The 20,504-nt window shown below is 36.8% G+C and overlaps 2 protein-coding genes across 7 annotated transcripts in view; one reads left to right on the top strand and one right to left on the bottom strand.

The window, feature by feature from the left end:
- RNF17 (ring finger protein 17) overlaps nt 1–1,055 on the top strand; it is a 52,922-nt gene extending 51,867 nt beyond the window's left edge. Inside the window, exons 35-36 of the mRNA XM_062583848.1 lie at nt 382–571; nt 957–1,055. Of these exons, the coding sequence (XP_062439832.1) occupies nt 382–571; nt 957–1,055 (289 nt within the window). The remainder of the gene's footprint in view (nt 1–381; nt 572–956) is intronic.
- A 2,557-nt stretch (nt 1,056–3,612) lies between these two features.
- Nucleotides 3,613–20,504, bottom strand: CENPJ (centromere protein J). Of its 6 annotated transcripts, XM_062567249.1 has the most exons (17): nt 20,478–20,504; nt 18,519–19,031; nt 17,237–17,360; nt 16,108–16,410; nt 14,796–14,940; nt 13,712–13,817; nt 11,795–13,421; nt 10,102–10,234; nt 9,015–9,180; nt 7,789–8,025; nt 7,068–7,167; nt 5,933–6,033; nt 5,147–5,245; nt 4,903–5,043; nt 4,698–4,782; nt 4,479–4,599; nt 3,613–3,926 (listed from the first exon to the last, which is right to left on the bottom strand). In XM_062567249.1, exons 2-17 carry the CDS (start codon nt 18,906–18,908, stop codon nt 3,734–3,736), a joined length of 4,071 nt encoding a protein of 1,356 aa, XP_062423233.1. In that variant the 5' UTR covers nt 18,909–19,031; nt 20,478–20,504; the 3' UTR covers nt 3,613–3,733. The 6 variants fall into 6 exon arrangements, with proteins under 6 accessions (XP_062423233.1, XP_062423235.1, XP_062423234.1 ...); XM_062567251.1 differs by lacking the exon at nt 7,789–8,025; XM_062567250.1 differs by lacking the exons at nt 5,933–6,033; nt 7,068–7,167.

Genomic DNA, 20,504 nt, shown 5'->3' with positions numbered 1-20,504 from the left:
TTGCAAAGGTCCCTGTCATTTTCCAGACAGGCCAGTTTTGGAGCCTGCATTGTGTCCCCTTGTTATCTTGTGTGACTTGCTTTTTGCATTCCTTGCTCAAATCTAGCAGTCACTGTAATAGGGAGCTGGTGTGCCTGACAATCTGAGGATTCTCTCTGATTCTTGTCTGCCTCTTGAGTGTTACTATGCTGAATTCCTCTGGAAAGCCTAGTCCTAACTGAATTATTCAGTATGATACCAGCAGGTTTTTGCAGAGCAGTTACTCTGATTGCAGTTTCTAGACCTTTACTTAACTGCATTAATCATTAAGCTATCTTTCTGTCCTTAAGAACCATTCAGCTTGACAAATAGTTACAGGCAAATGTTTTCATTCTGTTTTAGATTGCGTCAGATACCTTCTCATCTGCTGCATTATCCTGTTCAGGCAGTACGAGCTCTGCTGGCTGGCTTTAGACCTCCTGTGTATGATAAAAACAAGAAGAGAATTCCTTACTGCCCAGAATGGAGCATGGAAGCATTGTGGGCTATGATGGAGTGCGTTGAAGGAAAACAACTCTCTGCTTCCATACTTGTGAGAAACTTTTCTTCTTTCCTTTAGCTTAAAATTCTTGGCTTAAAATTCTTATTAGCAGTCTTAGTATAATTTCTGTGTATTTGTTTTACTGTGAATTCTATTAATTTAAAGAAAAAAAAGTGAACCTTTTACAGTGAAGGTACCACTGATGAAGAGAGGAAATTATGTGGCTGCTTTCTTAATCCACAATTGGAAACTTTGTGAGCATTCCTGTTATTCAAAGACTATTTCTCTTTGTAGTAAAAGGAACTGGTTTCATGTTCACAGTTCCATTTGGGCTGAGAATATAGCTGGTAGAGTGAATGTTATTAATAATCAGCTTTTGAGATTTGAACCTGGTTTTGTCATGCTACTTAAAACTCTGTCAACTCCTGGTTTTCAGGCTGTTTCACCAGAGGTCACTATTTCTTTGTATGAAGATGACCGCAACCTAGTTCATATGAAACTGATAGAAATGGGATTTGCAGATTTGGATGAGTAATGTGTAAGTACAGTGAGTAAGAACTACAAATTCATAGCATTATGAAGGGCATTATTTCAGAAGTTTTAAGGAAAGGACTTAATTGTCACTATGATACAAATTTACCACAAATAGAAGTGTTTACTGATGCAGGTTTTTCTGTTTTGTTTAGATTTAGGTAAGCTTCCAGCTTTTAAAATGAGTTTAAATATTGAGATGGGGAAAAAAACACTAAAGGATAAATATTAAAATATTAGATTTTTTTAACCATGATCCTTGCTCTGTACATTTCCTCATTCCAAAAAGCTGTTACTCTCTGCAGAGTGTTTTTTTTTTTGTTTTTTTTTATTGCAAATTACTGAAGCCCATAGTATAGCTTTAAGAACCAACAGGGTCTGAAACAAAGAGAGCTAAGTTCGGGCAGTGTAACAGGAAGAGCTTTTGCTGCTAATCATCGAAGAAGATAAATTGCAGATGATTGGCGCGTATGCTACGCGCAGTCATAACAAGTTGTTCTTTATGAACATCCGATCTCCATGTTCTGTGCCTGTGGTTCTCAGACTGAGATCCATGATACTGTGATAATTTATTGATATCCATACGTTCAGTCAAACATGGAAAAATGTAATGAAAAGCTTCGCAGTATATGGTGGCTGCACAAAATACTGAGGACTGACAACGATGTGATTTTCAGTTTTTTTGCCCAGCACCACTTTATGTAGCCCCTTTCCCTTTCCTTTAATAAGCAGTCTTCTAATCTACAAGAGGTAATACTCTCTAGATTCTGAATCTTAAAATAGTAAAATCATACATTTACATTTCAATCATTCTTAACCTTAGAGCCTTAAGTATTGTCTTGTTATATCCTTTTTATAAGAGTATGGAATATGGTGTAATAGAAAAATACATTTAAAAAAAAGCTAATGCTGGGCACATTTGTTTAAATTATCTTCTTTTAGAAGATTATCACTTTCCCTTAAAATCTTATTCCTGTGATGTAACTCAGTTTTGTTTCAGGTGTATTTGGCGACAAGCTTCTCCAGTACTGGCAACTTAATCAGGAATGAAAGCAGTGGGGAGGGTTGTTACTAAATTTCTTCTTCTCCCCTCCCCCCCCCCCCCCCCGAATATGCTTATATTGCTGCTGTTTCCTATCTTCAGTAATGTTCAGATTAATGTTTTGTGGGTCCTTGCATTTCCTCTCCCCTCCCAGAGATGCAGCATTCATTTGGAAGGTGTTAGAATAAACGCTGGCTTCCTGAACATGCATCTGAAAGTTGTTTGTGTGTGTGTGTGTGTGTATGGGGGGGGTGTTACCAGTGTAGCTGGTAAGTTTTTTTGGATGTGCCTTTATTGTACTAGTGTAGTACATTTCTTCTTATATTTGGAGCTCAACCTCTGCAGTTTCCTCGTGGAGAATTTTGCCTAGATTATCAAGGAAAAAAATACGGGAAATCAGTGTAGTAAAATCCAAGTCTTAATCTTATACAAGGAGAAGGTGATGCTCCTTTTAAAGAAAACTATTCAGCTACTCGGTCATTTTCTTAGAGATTTTTATAACACTCACCTCCACTTCCTCACAAGCACCTAAGTACATGTATCTAGCTGGACTGGCCAGAATTACTCACCTGCAACACAGAAGACAAGGCATGAATCCTCTTTACTACAAGTTGCGTTTTGGATAGGTCTTTTGCTCCTACTGGGAAGCTATGTTGCTCCTACTGGGAAGCTACAGTGCTATGACAAGAGTATATGGCAAGAAGAGTATGCTTCAGTCTTGCTTATTTGATCCTTCACAAATCTTGGGCAAAGTTGCTGTCAACTTTGTGTTTCCTGATTTGGGTATTTTTAAGGGCTACAGTCTGACCTCCTCTTTGGAAGAGCAGAAGGAGGAATGGCACATACACTCCATTGTACCTTAATGTCATCTTTCTATTTTCAGTGTAGTTCTCAATACAAACACCACCTTATGCCTGCTGTCACTCCTCTCCGCAATTACCAAGGATGGGATGACCCTTGTTGACCTCAGATGCTTCCCTCCACATTTTTTCATGAATATCTGGACCTGTCCTAGCCTTACAAATAAAATTTGTAATAAAACAGTTAGTTACAGAATTTACTCTGGGATCCACTGGTGCTGTTCTCTCCTAATTTTAGAATGAAAAGCCAATAAGCTAAATAAGTGGGAAAAAAAGTAGCCTATATCTGACTAAAAAGGAAAAGAATGAATGATAGTCAGTATTAAGTGGTAAGTAAGTAAAACTGATGCTCAATCTAAGTCTGGCATAATTTCATAATTCCAGCCTTCTGCCATATTTCACTACAGCTCATAGGAATTCCAGCAACACAATCCTTTAGGTTAGAAGTGAAAAGACACTTGAATCTAACATAATTACAGAAGTTTGATCAGTTTTCACTAATGAGTTGGTAACACCCTCTAAACTACATGTCAGTACGCTGAATTCAAAAACTGCTTCCTAAAAGTAGAAGAGGGATTTATTAAATAAAAACACTGGTACAGTAACCCCCACTGAAAAAAAGAATTTATTGAATAGAAACACTGATACAGTAACACCCACTGAAAAATAAATTTATTTCAGGAAAACTATAAACAACATATACACAACTCTAAAGGGGTTTTTGTTTACAGAAATGTACATTATTTTTGCTGCTAACAGTTCCACTGGTTTCTGTACCAACTACAATTTAGTGTCCATGATAATATTACCATCCTTGTCCTTTACTCTTACTCTCCCAGAGACATACTTTGTTTCCTGGTGTCCATTCGTATACACAGTCCTCACAGTACCATCTGGATACTCCCGTCTCTTGAACTCTGATGTGTGCAGTTCTCTCTGGCCATTATTAAACTCTATAGTTTTGCTTCCATCTCTGCATTAAATAATAAAAATAAATGTTTTTTTAAAAAAAGTCATATATGGACTAAAGTTTACTCTCAGAACAAATATTAAATACACAGGCCAAAATGAAGATCTTCAAAAACGCAATGCTTGTGGAAAGATGTTTTTGTTAAATATCATTCTAGCTAGTTGGTATGAAAATTGTTTCTGAGAAATGATGTGACTTCTTTATATTTTTAATGCTGCAGTGCTCCAGGAAAAAAATAAAACTCCATGTTTTGAGGTTAGACCTGCCTGAGGCACCCAAACTATGCTCTGAAATTAAGTGTTCTCTGAAATTATGCACAAGTCAGAAAAAACTTTCAGATGAAGCATGAGAAAATATGTGATGTTCAATCTTTATGCCTCTTGCAAGCTACAAAAAAGGAGAACTTAAAATATTGAGCAAATACACGTTCACAGTGTAGTACATTTAAAGTAACGTTTTATAAGTAGATAGAAATACCACTATATACTGCATCTATCAGTGAGTGTAAACTACTACTTTCTCATCAACGATGGTACCTTTTAAGGTAGAGCTTACCGCTGAATGCGAACAATAGTACCATCTGGAAAGATACTTTCTTCTTGTCCATCCAGAAACAAGTTTTTGATGGTTTGATCAGGGAAAGTAATCTCTTTCCTGCCATCAGGATAATGCTTTTCTGAAACATTTTGAGACAATATGTTTATTTTATGCAATGTTCAAGTATCTATATGGGCAGCAATTTTGTGGGTTGGTTAGGTTGGATGGTTTCTTTACCTATTTGCCCATTTGAAAATTGCAAGACCTCTAAGCCATCAGAGTACGTAGTATGCGTTGTCTTAGCATCTGCATAATAATAAATCTGCAGAAAATAGTGCGTATTAGTGTATCTGGTCACAAATTTTGTGTGTGTGCGTATGCATTCATGCAACACACAAATACATGTTTATAGAGAAATGCAAAAGATGATTGGCATACATACCACTGTTTCATCAGGCATAACCTGCTTCACGTCTCCATTAAAGAAAGTTATAGTTACAGTCTTCCCATCAGAACTGACTTTTTTCCATGTCCCATTTGGGAAAAATATGAGATGACAACCATTTTTTAAAACTTTTTCAACCTAAAGAATAGATTACAGAGAAGTCAATATTTACCATCAGATTCACATAAAGCTTCCACAACAGCTGTCCTGCAGAATTCGGAGTACCAAACTCTCATTTTACCTTTCCATCAGGGTAAGCAATTTCTTTCTGTATCTCTTCACTGCCTGTATATGCAGGTACAGATGGTACTGAAACAAGATTTTCATTAGGAGAGGTGTCCTGAAATGACAATAGTAATCTAAGCATAAACTGAAAAGTCTTGCCTTTTTACAGCTTTTTCTGGGCTGACAGGAAACAAGGAATATGAGGGGAGGAAGCCCAGAAAGGCATAAATTAGGTTTCATGCAACTCGTACGTAGTATAATGTAAATAAATAAGATTAAACTCGAGCTCAGCTATAATTCATCATGTGTGGTCAGTTTTTTCTGGATTAAAATACAGTATTTCAGCATGGTACCCAACTGACCAAAGTCATCCTTATCAAGGTATGAAACAATTGATGATGTTTCATAAAGCCTAAATGCTACCTACAGCAATTAATGTTAGAATGAATTCAACTACTTGCAAGATTCTTGCATTTTTTCCCTTACATGGAGCATATAAATATCCAGCTTTTATCCTCCTCCCCAAAGTAAAAGCATTTTTCAGAATTCAAGGGTGGGGCCACTTAATTTATTTTCTTTCTTCAACCAGAGGAGGTTGTGACTAGACAAAAGAAAAACATCTGTATTGATTACTGCTTAATCATTTTCTGGCTTGATAATGACATTGCTGTTACAGAACATAAGAAGGTTGAGTCAACAGCTTCAAAAGTCACCGTCCAGATATTCACTGAAGTACAAATAACTGTACTACTGTTTCCTTCTTTTTCCTTTAATATCGAATCAAGATACAGGACTGACTTACTTCCATTAAAGTTCTAGAAGCATCCTCTAGTGCCATCACTGTTTCATCCAAGTTGTTTCTATCATTAGCAGGTGCTGATTTAGATATTCTAGAAAGCCTTCCTACTCAGATATATGTAATAAAGTTAATTTATACAGAAAAAAAGCTACAACATAAGTGTAAAAATTATCATAAATATACATGACATCAAGCTGTACAGGATACCTCTATTTCTTATGTGCAGTAAGAACTGAAAGCACATTTATGAAAAGAATCAGCATAAGCCAACTCTCGAGTATGTTACTGCTTTGTATATCAGTAAGAAGCTACAACTGAAGAAGCACTGCAGCAGTCGTAATACTTGAACCTTCTCTGTTGTTTTATTGAGATAGATTTACAAAGGAGATTTTTTCCTAACAGTCTAGATAACAATGTTTTTACTAGTTATACTTTACAATGAATAAAGCAAGACTAACTAATGTGATCTTTTAACAGGAACTAACTGTCAGATTTTTCCCATGTCTCTCCCAGCATGCCAGAAAGATTGCTAAAATAAAACCAGCAAGGGCTTCAGTTCTGAAGTGCAGTCCTCTAACAGAGGACATACTGGTTGTCTGTCTTTAGCACCTTCAGAGGAGAGGTGTCAGAGAAGCACCCTCTGATACTCTCCATATTTGATTATTCATTACGAATGGGCACAGCTGTCAGTGGACTTGGTTCATAACTGTGCAAAGGAAGAAACCAAAAGACAGCAGTACTGTTCACTGCTATGGCATTGCCCAGGTGCTTACAGATGCTGTTAGTGGACGGCTCTGGAGAGAGGCAGTAGTTCTGATGCTATCAATGTAGTCCTCTGATCGACACCCACCGCTGGGAGAACGTCAGAGATCAATGCCATTTTAGATTATGGAACGCAGCTTCTGGTATGCCTCAGACCACCCGCGTGATCACAAGCATTTGCACTCCAGGAATGACATCATCACAGCCTTCTCCATACGTTTACCCTGAATGTATTTATCCATACACTCAAGTCCATTTCAGCTATTCTCAATCTACCTTTTAGTTGCTGATGCACTTTATTAAATGCAAACAAAAATCCCCAGCTATTTTCTTCAAAAAGGTTAACAGAATTCTGTGATTAAACAAACATTTATACCTTTTGCCCGTGAACAATTTTTGCCACTTATCTTGCTGCACTTTTGTACTGGAAGAAATGGAGACAGAGTTTGACTTTTCTGGCATCTATTGGGCAGACACTAGAAGGAAGTTAATAGGACTTTGTTGTAGTTTGTGATGGTTATTCATAACTGTTCACATGCTTGCAATAAAACATCAACATACAACATCTAATAGGAAATTTACTAGAAGCTTTCTACACAAACTATATATCTTTGAAATTTAATCAGCAGCAAGGCTTGTATAATGTAGCCTGAGGTAGAGTTTGGAACTCTTCCCCTGCCTTACTACCAACAACTATGGAATGTTAATTTGGCATAAGTAATCCAGAGTAATAGTTAAGCAGTTGCATTTAGTTTTGAAACTAATTAAACAGTGGTGAACTGGCTGGCTTGCCTGGATCATCCTTAGGACACAAGGATTCTCAGGTTAGATCCCATCCATTCATTTTCTCATATAATTGCATCGTTTTGAATTTTTAAGTAGGTAAATTCCTAAAGAGAATGGAAGCTGCACAAAGCAAACATTTACATTTGGACAGAATTGGACATAAAACAAAATTCTGTGTCTGTCACCATTAGCAGAGTCCAAAGATTATGAAATTAAAGGAAACATGTAGGTTCATCTGTTAGATTCCAAGCTCATCATCCAAAACTCACAGTATTCAGACCAGTTTTAAACACCTGAGATTAATAACTTACTAGAGATTCTGCTCTTTTTATCCCAAAATTCTCTATTTTCCTCTTGTTTCCAGCAGCTTCAGCTTTCTTCCAGGCTTCTACACGAAACCTCTCCATAATTTTGACTTCTTCTTTTAGCTCCAAATTCTCATTTACTAAAGCTTCTATTTGATCTCTAAGACGTCGCTGAGTGGTTAACCATTTTGTCTCTTTTCGTTTTATATCTTCCTGTAACTCCAGAATCTGCTGTTTTAAAGCCTTACAAAAATGCATGTTTGAAATTTAAAAAGGCATATTTTTAATGTACTAAAAAACGTTAATGTTCTAATAAAAATTGACAAGCGTGAAAAAAGAAGCCCAAGAAACAGTGACAAAAAACAGGTAAAATCTGCTTAATGGCAGAGGGTGAAAGGTAGAAGTTTTCTTCCATGAAAAAGATATTACTTCAGACTAACAACTTCATAATATCAACTTCCATTCCAGGAAGTGCCTTATGCCCTTCTGAGCATCTTTTGCACTTCAGAGACTGGCCAGCACAAATACACAAGAGTTAGAAATGTTAAATCTTCAAGGCTACTTAGAGATCTTGGTATGGGAGAATAAAGAGAGCACAGTCACATAAAACACATAAGTCAAATTGTTCAGCCAGTGACATTATTTCAAAACATCAAAGGAAGTTAGAAAATTCAACAAATAACTGTACGGGGAAAGGGGAAATCTAAGTGATTTTTAATACAACTTGTCTGTACATCTCAGTTACTATACATCCTGACAATCATGAGGCAAACAGATCTTGTTTCTTAATTCTCTGATATTTAAACACCAACAAGTAATCATCAGGCATAACTGAAAGTTATAGAAGGTAACTTATTTTCATGATGGAAAAGTCATAGAAACACACTTAAATACAGTTTTATTTTGCATTTTGATCCATTATCATGAGTAAAAATTTGCAACTTAATATTAACTAGAAGAATTTCCTGTCAGAATTCAGACAGAACTGCTATAGTTACGAGCACTTCCTAGTATGGAAGCAGGACAAAAAAAATTGCTCATTAGGTTGTGGGTTTTTTTTTTTTTTTTTTTTTTGCCTTAAAACTCTCAAATGATATAAAGACTAAAATTCCTAACTTGAAGCCATTTGCAAATCTTCCAAATTAAGTTAGAATTTAGTTCTCAGCCTCCTTTAAATGGATTTAAGTTTTTCCTCACATAGACTAGAAGAATCAGAATTAACATTTTTATACCTGAATTTCATCACGCTCTTTTTTATCTGGAATTGCTCTAGCTTCTGTAGTATATTTTTCAAAAACTTTACGCTCCTTTTGCAGTTTTTTCATTTCTTTCTTTTTATATTCTTCTATTTCAGCCAGTTCTTGGGCTTTCTGCTGCTGAAAGTCTGCAATTTCTTTCCTATAATTATAAAACAAAACCTTCTGTTTTAGGCCAATCTACCTCACATCTGGGTTTGAAGTGAGAAAATTAAGACACTAAGTCACAAATTTGGTGGTAATTAATTTAAAACTAGGATCTCTTACCCCCAGGAAGACTATACGATAAATAGTACTACTTTTTAAGAAGTAAGAACTGTGACGCAGCCAGTACTTGAAGTCCAACAATTCCTGTCTTCTACTCACAAAAGTTATCCTGAATTTAGCAAAGCTTTGGCTAACATCTGCCAATGTTCCTTAAAACAGCAGAGTATCTTATCCCAAAAAGTATTGTGGGGAAAAAAAAACAAAACAAAACAAACAAAAAAGAACAACTGCTAACAACAGCAGGTCACAAATTAAACATTTGCCAACAACATCATGCTATTTCCAAAACAAAATGAAAGTGACTAGTTTCTAGGAAAAGATGTGCCACATGTAAGTCACCAGAGAAGATAATTACTATGCTCTCTTTGTCACTTGTAAATCCCCTAGTTCAAATCAAAACATTTCCCATTTGCGTACACAAACATCCAATCCAAAAAAGAGCATCAATCACGTCAGCATGATCATTAGCTTTGCAAAAACAATTCAAGACTATTTTATTGTTCAGAATAAATAAAATACAGAAGAAACTACTCTCACATATAGCCTTGAAGGATATCACATTAAACCAAGATGGATTCTTAATATTATTCCTTGGTTAGTGCTTCATGTAAGAGTAATAATTATAGTTTAACATACACACAGAGCAACCACTCGTTGCTTGACCTAAGTCTTCACTGTTATTGAAGCACACCAATTAGATACCTATGTTACTGTAATACTATCTAGGTAGGAGCAGAATATGACAGCCTGGAACACACTAAGTGAATACACAAAAATATTTTCAATTAAAAATTACCTAAGATTTGCCAAGGCATGTTCTCTTTCTTCACGGAGTTTAGTGAGAGTTGTGTTTTCAGCTCTGAATCTCTCAATTTCAGTTTCCAATTCAGCGAGTCTCTCTTTCAATACCTGGGATGCAACAGTGTTTCCTAGCAAAAAACAAGGATCAATGTTATCTAAGCAGTATTTATATAAAAGATTGAAGTAAACAACTATCCTACATTAGTAAAATCAAATTATACTGTTTTAAAGCTAGTAATACTATTGCTAAAAAAAAATCTAAAAATAATACAGAAAGTAACAATATTTTAAAGCACGCTGCACTATTAACTTAGGCACCTTTAATAGCAAGCATATATCCATTATAAACCTCAATATATATTAGGAATTGGAATTTGAAGCAGGTTTTCATGTCAAGCTAGAGAAATTAAGTGAAAGTATGATAAGGACAGAGTTACAACAGGAGAAATTATGGTCATAAGCTTTCTCAGGGTTTATTCCCAACAAATTCTGCTAACATGCATCACTGAAGTAAAATCTATTGTAGAGACCTGTAAGGGGATTTGTGGGCTTCTTTGTCTTCTCAGTTTACTGTTCAGTCACTACTTAACTTTCCTGGAGTCTTAATGCTCTGCTTCTGGGTAGGCAAGGGAAGTGCCTAAGTCTTGACGGCACAGTGGAGTTAATTGCCATATTCACCCTTAAATGCTACTGGGATTCAGTAAATACCTACCCTTCTTATTCCCTGCAAACAAAATTAGTAGGCATCTTTAGACAACCCTACAAAATTAGCTCTCCACAAAACATAAACAGAATAGAAAGCAGTAGTTTTCATACAAACTTTCCATTAAAAATATTTTTTAAAAAAATCTTTATAGTCTTCAGAGCAAAGCTTGAAATCAATATTTCATCACCTCCCAGAGGAAAAGATGTCCTCCCAGAGGAAAGATGTAAACACTAGGCTATGCTGTTACGCTCTCATTGAACAACTGCATTTTTAACAATCTTGCAGCTGTAACAGCTTCAACGGGGGGGGTTCAGAGGCAGGCCTTCCTGCGATTATAACCTTATACTTTAAACAGCTGAAATCAGCTTGGGCAGAGCAGGAAAATGAATCTGTTTCCCCTGTTCCATGTCAGTTCCGTATTATACTGTTGGCTGAAAACAGAAAAGGGGCTACCACTTACTCCTATGTTGTAAGGAGAACAAACTAATCTAACAGTGCATGGCATTACCCTGCTGTGGTGTATATGCACTCTACCACTGCAGAGGGAGGTCCTGCTTTGTTTTACGCATCCCTTTGTTGCTTCTGTTGATCTGGAACCATTGATCAAGCAGCTTCAGATTAAGTTAGTACAATGTGCTGGTCTGACAGAAACTAGCCTTCAAAAAGAAATTAATTTATATATATATATATGTGTGTGTGTGTGTGTGTGTGTATAAAATGTTCATATATGTGTGTGTGCGTGTGTATAATATATATATAGAAAATGTTCACCGATCTTACTCATCCTTCAAGCTGCACAATTGCTATATTTGACACAAGGAGAAACAGCAGACATGCAACCGGGAGAGGAGGTAAAGGATAAGAAGGCAGCCATTCCTTCCAACAGAAGTCCATAGTTAATACCCTTTGCTATAATGTTAAATTGTGTCTCACATCTTAGAAGGAAAGACTTTTAATACAACTCCTCCTCAACATTTCCTACCAGTTACTGTTTTCTCACCACCTGGCTCCTGTTCTATATTTGATTTGATTTCCTGCTCTGAACGACAGCCTGTCTTCTGTTTCAGTTTCAATGAAGGAAACAGTTTCATCATCAGGTTTGATACAGGAGGTCCATTTGAATCATCATTCACTGCAGGCTGCTTAGACAGTTCATCTCCTCTCTTTGAGGCAACTTTTCTCTTTATTGTTTTATCTGGGACAAAAGTATCATTTTTACAGGAAAAGTCTGTCTGTGCGCGCATTTCAGTAGTATATTTTTCAGGTAAATCATTCTGAACATAGTTTTCATCAAGATCACTCCATGTTCTTTCATCATCAAACTCAAAATTACTCCTATTTATACAAGGTGTGCTTCTCTGATGGTCTGAAGCTTTACTTTGCTTTGACAGTGCACTGCAATCTTTGTCTGATAAGTCAAGGTCAGCATCTCCATTTTTTCTTTCTCTGGTAATGTCTGTAACAGAACCTCCATAACCAAAAAACTCTGGATCACTTTCTCTATGGCTCATAAAGGATGTATTAGCATCTTCACTTTCACATTTTAATGTGGTTTCCGATTCCTTCTCAGAATCTGTAGTAATATCACTGTTTCCTTCATCCACATCTTCATTTACAATCCACTGAGTACTTTTTAAAGCAGAGGCTGCTGTCATGGATGAAGCTGAAAACAGTACACTATCTGTTTTACTAAACTGATCCTTCAGTCTAAAAGCTGTTCCTGAAGTTGATACTGTATGCATAATGGCTCTGTCATTTTTATTTCCCTGTGTGTCCGAGTTTGCCTTTTTATTTTTCTTAAGTGTAATAGCCAGTGCGTTTACTTGCTGTTGTTTTGCCTTGATAGGGGTAGAAGACATTCTCCGTCCTTTTAAAGTCTGCTGATCTTGATCTAAGATCCTTTGCACGAATGAGGAATTACTCGAGAAAGATATTTCATCGGCAGCTTGTTCCAGAAACAAGAATTCATCTAATTCTAGATTTTCTTTTTCCTTTTCTTTTTCCCAGTTTTCCAGCTTATTCTGAAATGAAACTTCAAAAGACAGTTCTGGGCCTTTTACAGAACAGTTACAATTAGAAAAGGCACTGGTCAGCTCATGAGACAACAGAGGCTTTTCTGTGTCAGGTAATTTGTTTCCGATTCTGCTGCTGCCAGTGTTAATGGATTTAGCAAATTCCATGATGTTCTCCTTATTTGCTATTTTGCTGTTGATTTCTGATAGGAAAGAATCCTTCATCTGTTCATCAAGTTTCTTTTCTGTTTGCACCCTTGTTTCTAATGGGAAGATATTTTTTTCATTGTGTTTCCTGAGTACCAAGGTTTTCTGAATAGGACCATGCTTTGCTTTATCTGACTGGTTATATTTTTTATATGGTGCAAAAGAGTTCTCCAAAATCAGTTCTTTGCCAGGAGGTACAGTTTTCTTCTGTATTTGTGATCGGTCCACTTTAACACTTCTATCCTCTGAAGCACTTTGTTGAGGTTTTATTTTGTTTTCTCTAAGTTTTGTTATCTTAGATTTCGCATTAGTAAACCTTGTTAAGCCTTCTCCTCTTTTCAGGAAGGGTCGTTTGATCACTGGTTTTTGAATGGCTGATCTATTTGTCTCCTGTAAGGGGGTAAGGAAAAAAAGCAAACGCAAAATGTTAGAAGTCCCTTCTACCGTTTAAGATTTCTTCAAATAACACCACATGAGTAGAAACTTACATAGGATGTCTCTACTGAATTTACAAAGACCTCTTAAACAAATGAAATAACTGGGGTTTGCTGCTTTAAAAGTCTTGACATTGCATTCAGTGTTAGCTTTTAGACACCAGAATCTGCCTTGTACATTTGTAAGACACTTACAATATTTTGTCACAATACATAAAACACAATAAAGTTAAAAAATAAAAGAACCTGTAACTCTTGGTTTTGCTTCAGACGCTGCTCTTCTAGTTGTATTTGTTCTTCCAGGAATTCTTCAAATGTCCGTTTCTTCTCCTGAATCCCAGCTTTAATAGGTCTGGTGTAATTCAGAACCAAGTCTTACATTTTTATATAAAATAACTGTGTTTAACATCATTGCTATTCAAAAATCTAAGATCTAATTACACAAAAGATGACAAATTATGAAGTGCTTCAGTTGTTAAGTGGCTAAGTTAATCCAAGGAATGCATTTACCACTGGTCGTTTGTCTTTTGAGAAGTGATTTATCAAACCCCTGCTATTATGAACAATATATATACTGAAGATACTGTACGTAAGTTTTGCTGTTTCTTCTTCCATCGCATTTCTCAACAATCCGTTCTTCTGTCTGAACCACTTTCACTCAGATTCTACTCAAACTAACAATTTATACAACATAGTCTTAACGCTGATTCACAGTAATGCCACCAAAATAATGTTCCTTATCTCTTTGATTTGATACTCCTACTCCTTCACTGTTTGGAACAAATATTTCTTGGCTTTGTGGTGACCAGGCAGCTAAGGCAGAGCTTTAAAACAATTCCAACCATTATTTTTATTCCACCAACTCTAGGAGCAAAGCTATTACCATACATGAGAATGCTTCTTCCACAACCACTATCATTACTTCTTGGCCATCCACAGATGCTTACACTAACATAACTCCTGGTAATAAAAAGGAGCTTTATACTCTTCCTTCACTTTTGCCATCTAACATGGGTAGGAGGTTGTAATTAATCAAGCTGTGAACAGTAATTATGACTGTTTATATAGTAAGCCTATACCAATATGTGCTTCTAAACTATCATTACCTCATGCTTAACACACCTCTTTATGCTGTGTCTTTCACAGCCCAAGTGACTTCAAGCTAGAGCCTCTCTTACCACTGGTCTCTATAGTATCTAGCAAAATAAAATCCTTAGCTGGGAAAGCTATATAAACTGAGAATATTAAACTCTTTCAATCAGGACTCAGAAATCAGTCAAAATAGTGTTAGCTACTTGATAAAAATATGCATAACAACTGTCTTCATTACCTTTCCTCTGTAGTCACCCGTAAGTGTTTTTCCGCATTGACATTTTCTGAGAAATCTGTTCTTCCAACACATGCATGATCAATGTGACAGTCTTTACTCTCCATTGATTTTTCTGTCTTTTGTTCTGCACAGCACATGCTTTTTCCTATGAAATAACAGAAAATTGTATTTTTTCCTAACATAAAATCAGTTTTCAGCTCTTTTCAGCTTGCATTCAGATGAGATTAAAACCAGAAGGGAGCATTGTGATCATGTAGTCAGAATTCCTACATAAAATAAAGTATCCCAGAATTAATTCTTATTTGAATCAAAGCTCTCTTCTTAGAGGAACATCCAATTTTGCATTTACTTTTTCCACATATCTCAGTACATCATTCTAACTGTTCATCTTCTTTGCTGATGTTAATTTATGACTTATATCCAGATTTGTTCAGTTACTTTGCCTTTGTCTGCTGATCAGAAGAGCTCTCTTATCAAACTTGTTTCCCATGTATATACACATAAATTAAGATTCATTCCTCCTTTTACATCCTCTTAACCAATCCTTCTGATTCCAAGTTTTAAATCAGCTATGAAGTATGATGAAATGCAATCTCATATCTTTTATCTGAAACCTCTACGGGTTTTCAGCAACCGTATTAAACCGCTAAATTAAAAGAAAACAGTATTCCAGCCAGAGTAGCACAGTAGACATGCTGGTGTCAATAGTAAAACTGAGGAGAACAGCACAGGTGAAGAACTCCAGCATATTGTCTCTGACATATAAGTAACTTCTGGTTATACAGTAGGACCTCTTTGTTGATTCCCAGCCATCTTGACCCCTTAATTCCAGTTCAGTTACCAATCCTCACAATAGAGCTGGTAGGAAGACATTCTGTATTCCTAGATAGATCGTTATTTTCCATTCCCCATATGAAAAGATGAGTTCAATTCAGCCCAACTTACTAACAATCCAGCTACCAAAGATTTGTCATTATTTATAATTTTCCCAGTCTTTATCATATATAGGCTTTAACAGTAATGATCATAGTTTTTCCGAAAACAGACAAACATTTTATATCAACTAAAGAACCTGATTTTTCCGCTTGCTGCTTTTAAGAAAACTCAAATGGAAATCAACAGGAATCCCCTGAGACCTACAAGCTGACGCTACATCAACTGATCAACTATTTATCAAAATAAACCAGTATTTACCTAAAAACTTGACAATAAATGGTAGCAAATTATTATGTTCAGTAACTATTGGGGGAGGAGAAGACACCATATATGCCAAGTTATCTTAAAAAGGTGCATCTTTCAGCAAATGACTAACCAGTGACATATTTGTCTTCCTCATTGTTTTTCAAGCAATTCTGCGTTTTCAGAGGCACACCCAGACATTGTTTCTCACAAGCAGAGACTGCTGACAGACTGCTCTTCAAAGATGAGATGTCTTTCTTGTTGTTTAACTTTTGTAAAAATCTAATATCCTTTGTATGTGAAGAAACATTATTAAGAGGAAAAACTTTGTCTTCATTGTAGTTCTGATATACAGATCCTGGAAACTCGTGTAAAGCTGTCAAGCCCACTGAATATTCAGATCTTAGGTTTTGACTTTCAGCTACTAGAGCAGAGCCTTGAAATAAAAAGAAAAACAACGTATCATCATATTTGTATTATTATATCACTACTGTTCCAAAAAGAAAAGAAATGGCACTGAGCAGCAAGACTGATCATCCTGCCTCCATCCTTATACTCCTGATCAAGAATAAGCCATGAAGCAATCTGGTTTTTTTTTCCATTTAAGACTAATCCCTAAGCTAACTTTCTCAGATAGGCAGAGAGAAAGCACAGACTGATACTGCCAGCAAGAGAAAGTACTCCTGCTCAGCTTCCTTTTTTTTTTCCACTCCAGTGCTGTTCCCTCCCTTTACACATACAAATCGGACTGGAAAACTGATCCAGGTTACAACTGTTTCATTTTGTTTGTTTGGTTGGTTGGTTGGTTTGGTATTTTCTTCTTTTTTTTTTTAAACACAGATCAGCTTCCCAGTCCAGTTCATCTGAAAAATTTGTGCTGCACAATCACAAACAAGGAAGGACCACTTCTCTTGAATACAATGCCAGCTTAAAGCAATGAAATATAATGTCAGAAACAGCTAATCAGCAAGAAAAGCAGCTTTTTTATACTGTCTTATGCATTTAGAATATGTGCTTTAAAACAAGGGCTCCCATCATAATCCATGTTGATTAAGTTACAATTTGGCATTTTATAACAGATCTTTGAGTGCTACTGCAGAAGCAATATTATCAAACACTGAAATGATGCTGCACTTATCATTGACTAATTAAGTAGTTTTAAGACGAAGAACATTGATTTCATTTTCCAGTTAAAATGTGAAAGTGTATTCAAATTCCTCAGTTTACTCAAGGTACGTCATCTGCTGTATATGCCAACTTACCAAGAACTGCTGTCTGGCCAGATACCATGCTAAGTAGCTTCTGCTGCTCTTCCATAAGCCTTTGAAGTTGTTCCATCTGCTGTTTTTTCAGCTGTTCCTGTTTCTGTTGCTGCAATTCCTTCAGCTTTTCAAGCAAAAAATAAATGTGTTTTAAGGTAAGTTTACTTAGAATATAATCTCAGGATAAGTGTTATCAAAACAAGTATTTGCTATTTTAAAGATGTTCTATTAGGTAAGTAAAACATGAAAAAAATCTAAAAATTATGATGTGCTATCCTTAACAAGACTGTCATTTTTTTTACCCATGAATGCATATACTATTTCCAGCTTGCCTAACAATTCTACTAGTCTTAGCATTTAATAATCCCTCTTCATACACCAACATTAGAACCAACTAATATCCGTTATTTAGCGACTGTTGGATACTGCTGACATTACTGGGTAAGTATTTTCCTAATATGTAAAACACAGAAAAAAAAAAAAAAAACAGCAACAACTTCTGGCAAAGGAGATGAGGAGGTTAGTGAGCTCTTGATTCTTAATAACAAGATTTATTAAAATGTCTCTTAATATTTTCAGCTAACATTATAACTGGCAAACAGGGAGAGCTACAAGCATACACACGGTCAGTTACAGTAGCTTAACCAGCAAGATGGTTTCAAGAGGCCAGGCAAGGGGAGGAGGGGGATCAATCATAGGGTCATAAATCCACACCTTTTAGTCCCAAAGTCTTGGGTACTTCATCATATTCACTAAACACTAAAATCTCTCATCACTAAACAGAGCCTGGAAAATGGCTTTGTATACCTATTTTGAGAACTAACAGATGTTCGTTGCTATGTTGCAAGAACATACAACTTTACTGTATTCCTCTGTGATTTTTCCAAAGTACTAGAATACCTGGGCTGAAGTACTACCATTGTAGTACCAGCACTACATCCTGTTTCCACAGCTCTGAGTGAAGTAATAATGGATTATTCTAAAACAAAGTGTGTATCTTTTCAGTTAAAAAAAAATTGACAACAAATACTCTGCCACTGCACGCACTTCATTTCCGAACTGGAATCTGCCAGCTGGAATCAATAGGCATTAATTAGATCTTCAATAACTGCACATTATGAGAAGGAGGACAACAACCTTTAGGCATGTGTAGGGACCGGTTCTTTAAATGTAGTCTGTTCTATACACTCCAAAGTTTTTGCTTACTTCCAGGTATAATAAATCATGTACAGGAACAAAATAAATCTTAGTTGGTGTATGTCAAGAATTTTACAACTTTTACCTGTTCAAGCTTTTGTAAGAGTGGATCATTGTAATCTGATTTATTCTGACCATCCACTTCACTGTGGACAAACTCTGTTTTAGAGGCTTCTATATTATATGCAGCTGCTGAAAAAGATGTTTCAGAAGTATGTTGCTGATGTCTAAAAGAGCTGCTGGATTCCAGTATTTGTTCTTCACACAAGGAGTCCTCACTTATAGAGCAGCTGTTTGAAAGATGCAGCACTTCAATAGGGAAAGCTGTGATGTTTTCATGTCCAGGTAACAGACTTTCTTTGTTGATTTTCAACCCAGGAAAATTAGGATCTAGTAAGACTCCAGCACGGGAAGTGTCAGACATCCAATGTGCAGTGAAGTTTGATTCACTACTTAGATCTCCAACAGTTGGCATCTTGTATTCCAATTTAATGTTGCATCAGAAAATAACATAACAATATAACATTATCTACTGTTAAAATAGTAAAATTTTCAAAGTTCCAAGTGTTTGGTATGGATGATTATCTTCTTTTCACACCTGGAATTAGATCAACAGAATGAGAAGTTTACAATAACAGATCCTCAAATAGAAATTTATTCTCTTAAAACCAACATAATGAATTTATAAAGCTGAGTCACTATCTATTTTTCCTTAGCCAATAAAATCAATTTGGACCACTAGTTACAACACTTTCTACCCAAGAAATCAACACAATCTAACTTTTAAACTTTAATATTAACTGCATTCACATAAATAACATCTCAAATGTTATAAAGCTATATACAATATTCAATAGCACAGGGAGGGGTTCAGAGCTTTTAAAAAGCATTCACAACAAAGGGAGAGAGAAATGTTTCAAGGAGTTGAAAAAGATACTTCTCTCATAGGACCTTCATATTAGTATAATTTTTAAAGTCTTTCTACAGACAGTCATTTTACTGTGCAGCACTTATTTTCATGCTTCGCTTTGTTTCTCATGGGAACTCTACAACTGTGCTGCCTGTTAACATCTTCCTCCTCCTGTCCTTTTTTTTTTTTTTTTAAACCACAAAAAGAGACAGTGATGATCAAATTCCTACAAGCTTCATAAAGCAGTGATGAAGTCAGGTAGCTAAGAAGCCTGGAGAGATGTCCCCACTAAGGCCAGAGATAGAACTACTGCTGCTCCTGTGGCACTGCTACCCCAAACAAGTCCCAGAGCAACCAACTGTCTCTCTGCGCGTATGGTGCGCTACGGGAAATACAGACAAAAGAAGGGGTTAGGGAACAAAGGACATTCAACCACAGAAAACCGGTCGTCAACAGTCCTGCTGTTCAGGAAACAGCATTTTAAAGTTTCCTTATTCCCAAGAGATCAGTCCGTGCCAGCTCTCGTTTAATTCACATACGCAGCAGCTGCAAAAGGGCTTAAGCTTTTAACCAAAGTTTCACAACAACATGAGAAGCAGCAGACCGGCCTATAGCTAGAGCAGACAGAGCAAGATTCCCTTAAATGAACGGTTTTCAACTTCATTCGGTATTCAGACACCACCGGAACTTCCCTAGCAAGGGGCAGGTTTCTGCATTAGCAAATTTAAACCTGCTCGATTTGCACTTTTTTTCGTGTCACCTTTCGTGGGGACCCCTTCAAGGCAGCCTGTCGCTCACAAGCAGATGCCACGAGCCAGCACACTGAAAACCAGTCTTAAATCACTGCCCGCCGTGTTTTGAGACACCCTCTCCCCAAATACCCTCCTAAAATTTGTATGATCTCTCTGATAGAAACGCGATCTGTCGCTCCTAAAGCTTAAGGGCAGCGGCTCCCTGTGCCCTCAGAGACCGGCCCGAGGGCACCCGTGCGCCCGCCCCGCAGCAGCTCCGACCCGCCGCCCCCACACGGGTGCCGAGGCAGCAGCGGCAGCCCCGCTCCTCGCACCACCGCTCGCTGCTGCCGCCGCGCTGCTCCGCTTGCTCGCCCGCCCGCTCTCCCCGTCTCTTACAAACCTGCCGCCATCACACGGCCTCCTAGCG

Source organism: Rhea pennata, chromosome 1 (assembly GCF_028389875.1).
Source record: "Rhea pennata isolate bPtePen1 chromosome 1, bPtePen1.pri, whole genome shotgun sequence".
Taxonomy (NCBI): Eukaryota; Metazoa; Chordata; class Aves; order Rheiformes; family Rheidae; genus Rhea; species Rhea pennata.
The sequence above is the reverse complement of the archived record's forward strand: the minus strand, read 5'-3'. Positions and strand labels throughout refer to the sequence as shown.